Below are 8322 nucleotides of genomic sequence, written 5' to 3' on the forward strand. Positions count from 1 at the left end.
TAGTGGCAAAAATTACGTTTATTGTCCTGGCATTAAATTTAATGAAACTGAACGAATCCCCCACGGAGCAACTTTGCACAGGCACCCGTTTATAAGACTTCGGTCTGATTCATGTCCAGTGTGGTACACGAGTGATAGAAATTTCACAAAAAACACGGTTAAGTGTGTTAACTGCAATAGAAGTACAAATTCGATGGCAAAGCCCTTTAAAAGAAAACGGGAAGAAACACCAACGAAAAAAGAAAAAAGAAGGAAAATCAACAGCGAATGTCCATTAACAAATGTTACTCCGCAAACCAAAAGGATCAGGTTGAGAAGAATTTCTCAAGCCAGGTCTTTTTTGAACCACCGAGTTAAGAAATTAGAATCACAGCTTGCGCACAGAAGTATTTTGTTAGGGGCTTCTCAATCAGAAGAAATGAGAACAATTACTGAAATTATAAACCGTGACCATAGAGATGAAGTTGATAAGGCTTTAAAATATGTTGGACCACACAGCGAAGTTCTAAGAAATTTTTGGGACAAGGACTCATTCCGAACCGATAAAGCTGAATTTTTCAAAAATCAAATTGAGTGCGACAATTCAAGCATGGCCAATAGATGGAATACTATCACCTTAAGAATAGCATTGGCCATATACCATAGAAGTCCAGCAGCGTATAAGGCTTTAAAATCTTTCAAGATTTTAAATCTACCATGTACGAATACTTTGAAAAACCTGTCCAAGCACCTTAACAACCAGCCTGGCATCGATCAAGTTTATTTAAGCGAGCAGCAAGAAAGGTATAACGTTTTTCAAGAAAAGACGCGTAAAGAAAATAAGCGAACCCCAAAGGGTGATGGTGCGCTTATATTTGACGAAGTGAAGGTCATTGAGAAAGTTTTATGGAATTCAAGTAATCATATGCTTCAAGGTTTTGCGATGGACAAATCAGAGTATCCATTCTTAAGCGATCTTTTGACTAATTCAATGGCACCAAGGCCAACTTCGTATGTTCTGCAGTTCATGTGGCGTGACCTAACTTCAGGTTACGATCTGATAAGGCCTTATTTCACTTTAGACAGCTCTGCTAAACAAAACCTTCTGATGGGTTGCATAATGGAAACTATAAGAGTCCTAAACGCATTTGGATTTAAAACCTCTTGCTTGGTTTGCGACGGTGCGAGCACCAACCTTGCTACCATTAAAGCAACCATGAATTACAAGGGTTCTTTGGAACCAGCATGGCTGATGCAGATAAAGGATTTGAAATTGAAGCATTTTTCCGCAACCCATTTTTACTTAATAGGAATATATACTGGGTGGTATGTCCAACCCACGAACTTAAAAGTATGATTAGTACCCTGCGTTCATCTAGACAAAATGGAACAAAAAGTTTTCAAAAGAATGATTCTTATTTTGGCTGGGAAGACATCCGTGAAATGAAATTTAGGGACGACGAAAGAGCCAAAGCTGGCTATACTTAGATCCGTTCCCCGATTGCATGATAGCTACATAATTCGAGATCAGTGGACAAAATTGAATGTGAAACCTAGCAAAATCATGCAACAAGAAGCTGTTCTTGCAGAGCTGTATGCCTTTGGTTACAGTAAGGAAACTGATTTATTGGAAGCCAGAAAGCGAGCTAGGGAGTGCTGCAACTATTTACGCGCCTGTAATAAAATCTTTGAAAATGGTCTACTTTCACACGAAAAAATTTAAAGCGTAGACAATAAAGCGATGCTTTCAATTAAGGAAGGATACTGCTATTTCGTCGAATGGGCCTGTGAAATCAAGGGCAAAGATCCGGAAATAAACTTAGAAGACCCGCAACAGAGGTCCTTTCTTTCATGGCAAACGTGGGATCTTCTGAGGATTTCTGTTTTTGGTTTCCAGATGTTTGTAAAGGATTTTTTGTCTCGCTATCCAGATTATTTTGTCGCACCACTAAGGATTAATGGAATCTTATTTTTCACAGCTAAAATACGCTACTGGAAGCAAATTAAGTGGATTAAATTACACTCCAGCACTTAAATCTGTTTATGTTAAGCATAATGTGGTTAGTGACAATGTTTCTAGTCATGACTGTCGCGACGAAAAGTTATTTCTTTCCTTGAAGGATATCTGAATTTGTTATATAATTGTCTTTTTTAAAATGTGAATAAATACGTTTCATGGACCCAAAGTTAAACAATTTATTTATTAACTTTTAAACCAGCTTAAATATTGTAATCACAAGTGATAGTATCAAAAAATATAAGTTTTTTCACAACAGAAAGAGATGTATCACTTGTTTCAGTATCAATAAATTTTCTACTAATTGGACTAGAGTAGTTGTAGGAACAGATAGTTTCTGTAGTCGTAGCAACAGCGGTTGATTGAAATATTGGACTAGAGTAGTTGTAGGTAGAGATTGGTTCTGTAGGATAATTAGTCATATTATCGTCTCTTGAATGTATATTAGATCCTTGACTTATTGCAATAGAATAGTTGTAGGCTGTAGTATAATTTGTCATATCAACGTCGGTTGATTGACTATTAGACCCGTGATAATAGTGGCAAATGCTAGGTGAAAAATTCAGTGCATTGTTACAAAGCGTAAGCTGACTATTTTCGTAAGTATTATTAGGATTTCGTTTAGGCTCACTAACTAACTATACGATAATTATTTGTTTGACTTGGCATAATAATATCACAGTTATTGTCGTTAATTTCATTGCAAGGAATACGTTTTTTCTTGCAATTGGCCTTTCTAGTCAGCTTTTCTGTCGATTGGTTAGGTGCCTGCTTTTTGGCCTTCCTTAGTTGCTTTTCAGCTTCACTTTTGGCTTTCGCAGCCTGTTTCTCGGCTGCCTTTTTGGCTTTAACTGACTGTTTTTCGATTTCCTTTCTGACTTTAAGCTCCTGTTTTTCTGCTGCCTTTCTTGCTTTGGCTGTTAGCTTTTCGGATTCTTTATTAGCTTTAGCTGACAGCTTTTCAGATTTTTTCTTGGCTTTAGTTGGGAGCTTTTCACATTTTTTTCTTAAGATAATGGGCTCACTATCTTTTTCTGTTAGTTGTTTTACTTTTTTCTTGGACCTTTGAGTTTTTGGCCTTGCTTTTTCTGTCTGTTTTATGAGTTCCTCTGAATCCTCCAAAGCTTTGATTTTCTTTTTCAGTTCTGCTTTTTTGGCAAATTGGTATAACTTATCTCGGAGTGTTTGACCCCCTAATTGTAAATTTTTAGAGTACACAGAGAAAAGTTCTTGAATCCTGGCGTGAGTTACTTTTCGGGTCCATACTTGAAAACATAAATTTACGGCATCATCAGACAGCTGGTTTTCAATGTTGAGAGAGGCGACTCCATCCACAAATAGTTTCCTTATGTTTTTATTATGTTTTACTCCAGCAACACAATTCTATATTATGAAATCAACCCATATTAATAATTATACGCATTTGTTAGGCCTAATTAGACTTTCATAAACTATAGACTTACCATAATAATATTTTTTCCATGTTTTTTAAACCCATCCTTAGTTGAAATGCGCCTTATTGTGTCGTTTAACTCAGTTACATAAGAATAGAATGTCTTCTTAGGGTAGCACATGCCTCCTCTGTCCCGTTTCACTAGTTCTATAGGCAAATCACCATTCGCTTTCTCTTCATCGGTCATTTTAATTGCTAAGGTCAACCGATACACTCTTTCGTGGTTTTTCCTGGTTAACGGTTTAAGCCTGTGGTTTGCCATTTGTGTTTTAGAGATTTTTCGAAGACCTTCAAATGTCCCACCAATCAATCTAATCAAAGCACTGAGACTTTCCTTTTGAATAGTAGCGGTATCGGGCTTTGGTTTGGGCTTTTCTAATTGAAATTCTTGGGAAAACCTAAATAATATACGAAAAAACAGTTACAATCAAATGAAAAGTCATGCTTATACAGTACTGTGGGTATCAAAATAACAAGAGTGCTTATTGATGTTATGATACTGCCAAAATGGTAATGTTGTAGAAACTGGAATTTGAAGACAAATTAGGTAAGAATAAAAAGCATATATTACCTGAAAGTTACTGCCATGTAGAAATTAAATAATTCCTCCAAATAATTTTGAGAGCCATTAGATAGTTTTCACACATGGAGGATTCATACCATTTACACCAGGAAGCCGGGCTTTCTGGAGGACAATAGCAGACGGGTTTTTGTCCGCCAGATGGCCCGGCCTCCTGGTGTAAATGGTATGAATCCTCCGCGTGTGAAAACTATCTATTAGAGAGTTTTCGTAAAGAAATTTTTCTTTAACGTTGGCTTCAGTAACCTCTCGTAAATAACACATGAGAGACTTGTTTTGGAAGGCCAATTTTAGAAGCTCGCCAAGGCCTAACTTCACGCCATCAGATTCTAATAATCTCATGTTAGCTTCATTTCTTGTGGGGTTTTTTTTAATATGTTCTTCTAACTTTGATTTATCGTTTATCTCACTTATCAATTCTTTTAATTTGTCCATGACTGTCCACGCAGCACAACCACCAGCTACACATTATTCCAACCGTACAGATGGTCTCAGATAACTCACTACAGACAGACGACAGAGCCATAGCTTGCGAAATGTAAACAAACCCAGCCCTTCCTCTCTCCCCTCCCCGCCTGATTTAGTTTGATTCCAAACCGCTTAGACCACGACCGGCTTAGGATATCGGTCGTGGCTGATTTTGAAAATTATTTTTCTCTCCCGCGAATTTCACGAAAAATTCGGAAGGAGCCCCTATACAAAATCAACGTCACATCTAGCAGAACTAGAGGTTTTTGCTAATAGATGCGCTTGGGCCCTTAGAGAGAGAGATAATCTCCTTATGGTAATGTGTTGGTTGCTTTCTATACGACAGGTTTTTAACGAAATTGTTAAAGTATACACACTTCTTTACTATACATATAGTTTCTATGAACAAAGTAGTTCTTTATTTTTCTTAAGTCGAAATTATTCAAATGGTTTAAATTAAATTAATTATATTTGTCTTTTTCTTGGGTGTTTGTACGAACTCTACACATTTTTGGGCCAGTATGTTCACCTTTCAGTGTGTTGATTAATAACCTAAAATATGAATTAAGATATGAATCTGTTTGAGGGAAATTGCTGTTTCGGTGACATTATAGATTGACAGAATATCTATAGTGATTTCCTATTTAAGGGATAAACATTTGTGAAAATAGACCAGTTTATGGGCTTTTTGTTCTTTCAACGAACATCTAGTGCCTAATTGAAAAATCGAGGATAAATAATCTAGCAGCGAAATTAAATAGACCAGTTTATGGGCTTTTTGTTCTTTCAACGAACATCTAGTGCCTAATTGAAAAATCGAGGATAAATAATCTAGCAGCGAAATTAATTTGTGTTTGAGAACATGCCATGATGGTTTTAACAGACCGTAATATTTTGTGAAATGTTTTCGGTAAAAGCTACAGTAAAAATATAATTAATGACGCTTTCAATCTATGAGTCAAGGCTGAACACGCCTAGGAAGGAATTTCCTCTATTGCGTAGAAGTGGTATTTTTCCTCAATATACGCATAACGAAATTATACTTGGGTAAATATGGTAATGCGTTGATCGTTTTCTACACGACTAGGTTTTAACGAAATTGTTCCAGTAGGTAGATATTTCTTTACTGTATAGTTTCTACGAACAAACTAGTTCTTTCATTTTCTAAAGTTAAACGTTGAGGTATTGAAGAAATATCGAAATTATTTTCTAAAAGCAAATTGGTTTGATTTAATTAAATTTGTCTTTGCTGAGCTAAGGTCACCCTTTTTCTTGGGTGCTTATGGAAATTCTGCACATTTTTGGGCCAGTAATATACCTAAAACATGAATCTGTTTGAGAGAATTCCTTTGACGGGGTTATAGATTGACAGAATATCCTAGTGATTTTTTACATAGGGATGAAAATGTATGCCTAATTGAAAAATCGAGGATAAATAATTTGTGTTTGAGATCATGCCACGATGGATTTGATCGTCCGTTATATTTTGTGAAATGTTTTCGGTAAATGCTACAGTAAAAATCTAATTATTGAGGCTTTCAATCTCTGAGTATGCGGAATAAGTAACTAACATCCGTTTGAAAATAATAACAATTTTGTACCGTTCAACTAAATGGGTTTGCCAACATGAGCAATCATCAATCAAACTCTTCTTGCTGCAGTATACGAGGTAAGCTCTTAATTAAATATTTTAGGAATTAATTGCACTTAATTATTAATGAGTTGATCTTCAGACTACCTACGTATCGATCGAAAGATCCTTATGAGCTTTCCAGGGTTGGCACGTTTTACCCAGGGCCCGTTTTAACCGGTTAAGAGCGTCCTGCGGAAAAAACCTTCTTTCCCCAGTGGCGGGTCTGGCATAAAACTGCTCCTTTCAAAAAGAAAGACAAGTCCCGTTTTATTGTTTACGACTTTTAGTTTTGGAACAGTTTTTTAGTTCTATTTTTTTTTTTTTTTTTTTTCAATGTGTCTCTACTATGAATGAGTAAGATGCGCGAAACATAGGATATATTTTTTAGTTACTATTGAAATTAACCGTCAATAAATTAATTTTAACTTCAAATAAACTCTTAATATAGTTAATAGTATTGGACAAGCCTGGGATATTCTTAAGTTGCCTCATACCTGCGTTGTAAGGGTGTTTTGAATGATTTTCTCGCCGATTAACTTTTTGACTGGTGAAGAAAAATGAAAATGGTGAAATATTTGCTTTACAAGGAGCAATGGTAAATCTTTTGGAACATTTTATGAAGAAACTAAAAATCAGGTATTAATATATATATAAATTTTCTCAATACTTAATGCCTTAAAAGCTTAAAATTACCAAATTACAATATAAAAGCCCTAGGATGATGGGTGAAATTATTTTGATGGGCCCGATATTTGTCCAAACAGCTATCTGTTCTATGGTTTTCATAACAAAGACACAAATCATAAAATTTCATTACATATTTGATTACGTTGAGGAACCCAATGGGATTTGGGGAAAGCGACTTTCAAATGGTTCATTTGATGGTATGATTGGAATGGTACACAAAAATGTAAGAGCCATGTCTTCACTTGCCGAGGCAGACTTTATCCATGAAACTGACGAAGTTTAAACGCAGGAAGTTCATGTTGCTGTCGGTCCGTTCACTATGGATTATTTTAGGTTTTCAGTCGTAGATTTCACGAGTCCTCTAAACATGAATTATTTATCAATTCTAGTGGGGAAACAAAGTCACAAGCACACATGTCAGTGGTTAATTTCTGTTATTTAAATTAGGCTTTTAATTCAATTTATGGCAAAAATATTAAGGTTGCCTGGAGTTCGAAAGGGAAGGCAAAAGACTGAGCCAACGAGTTTTAATGACCTTTTGGAAAACGGAGCCTCCGAAATGAACTAGGCCGTTCCATAGATTATCGTTGATATTTTAGCGGCCAATTATAAAACTTTTATGAAAGAGAAAGGTTTCACCTTTAAATTAACGTAATTTTTTTAGGAGATATTCACTTATTATTGAATCTATTGGTTAGATTGTATGGACCAAAAAAGTTAATTATGAGATTTTAACATCGTAAAACAAAACTTCTTGAAGCTGCTAATTCACAGCTTCATATACCATTAGAGGATTCTTTTACCCTTCATAACCTTTCATTTTTTAAACCTTAAGTTTTTTATCCTTTACTTCTTTGATTGTTTAATAAAGGTCTTCGGAAATCTAAAACCTTTTTGAACTATCCGCGACCTCGGCTTCACCGCTCTACGTCTATAACTTGCCCTAATATTGTGGCAGTCGACGGGGTCATGAGGCTGAACTTATGTTTATTTTACGATACTAAAAGAACCACCAAGCGGGAAAACACGGCGAACTAAATTAGTTAAAAAACATTCTCGCTTCGCTACACTCATGGGCCTAGTTCATTTCGGAGGCTCCGAATAAAATAATATTTTGCACGTCTTGTATGAACCCTGACGTAACCTTTTTAGTTTCACGTGTTCTTAAATAGCAATTAACTAATTTAGTACATAACGTTTTTCTATGTTTTATGAATTTAGAGCCATTAATCTAGTTGCAAATGGTCTCATAAAACTTTCACCGTTGCCTCCAAAATCAGCATGAAGAGGGAGTTATCCAAATCGAACTTGATAATGTGTTTGGCATCTTTATTTTTTACTTTAGTGGACTGTTCTGCGCGTGTGTTTTCTTTGCGGAAATAGAATGTAAGAAACATTTGTTGCGAAAACGGTCGCTGTAATTAAAAAAATCTGATCAGGGATTTTCGTCTTATACTCAATCCGAAATTTTATAAAAATGTCTATGACCCATATATATCACCTTT

General features: G+C 35.6%; 1 protein-coding gene across 1 annotated transcript; it reads right to left on the bottom strand.

Annotated features, from left to right (window-relative positions):
• Positions 1-2626: 2626 nt before the first annotated feature.
• On the bottom strand, positions 2627-7115 carry LOC149719786 (uncharacterized). Its single transcript, XM_089861803.1, has 5 exons — positions 7074-7115; positions 6240-6370; positions 6099-6173; positions 3460-3847; positions 2627-3379 (listed from the first exon to the last, which is right to left on the bottom strand). The coding sequence occupies exons 1-5, from the start codon at positions 7113-7115 to the stop codon at positions 2627-2629; spliced, it is 1389 nt and encodes a 462-aa protein (XP_089717929.1).
• Between the last annotated feature and the right edge of the window lie 1207 nt (positions 7116-8322).

Source organism: Phalangium opilio, unplaced genomic scaffold (genome assembly GCF_054372755.1).
Source record: "Phalangium opilio isolate 3A_F unplaced genomic scaffold, DU_Popi_V2 ptg000002l_1, whole genome shotgun sequence".
Lineage (NCBI taxonomy): Eukaryota > Metazoa > Arthropoda > Arachnida > Opiliones > Phalangiidae > Phalangium > Phalangium opilio.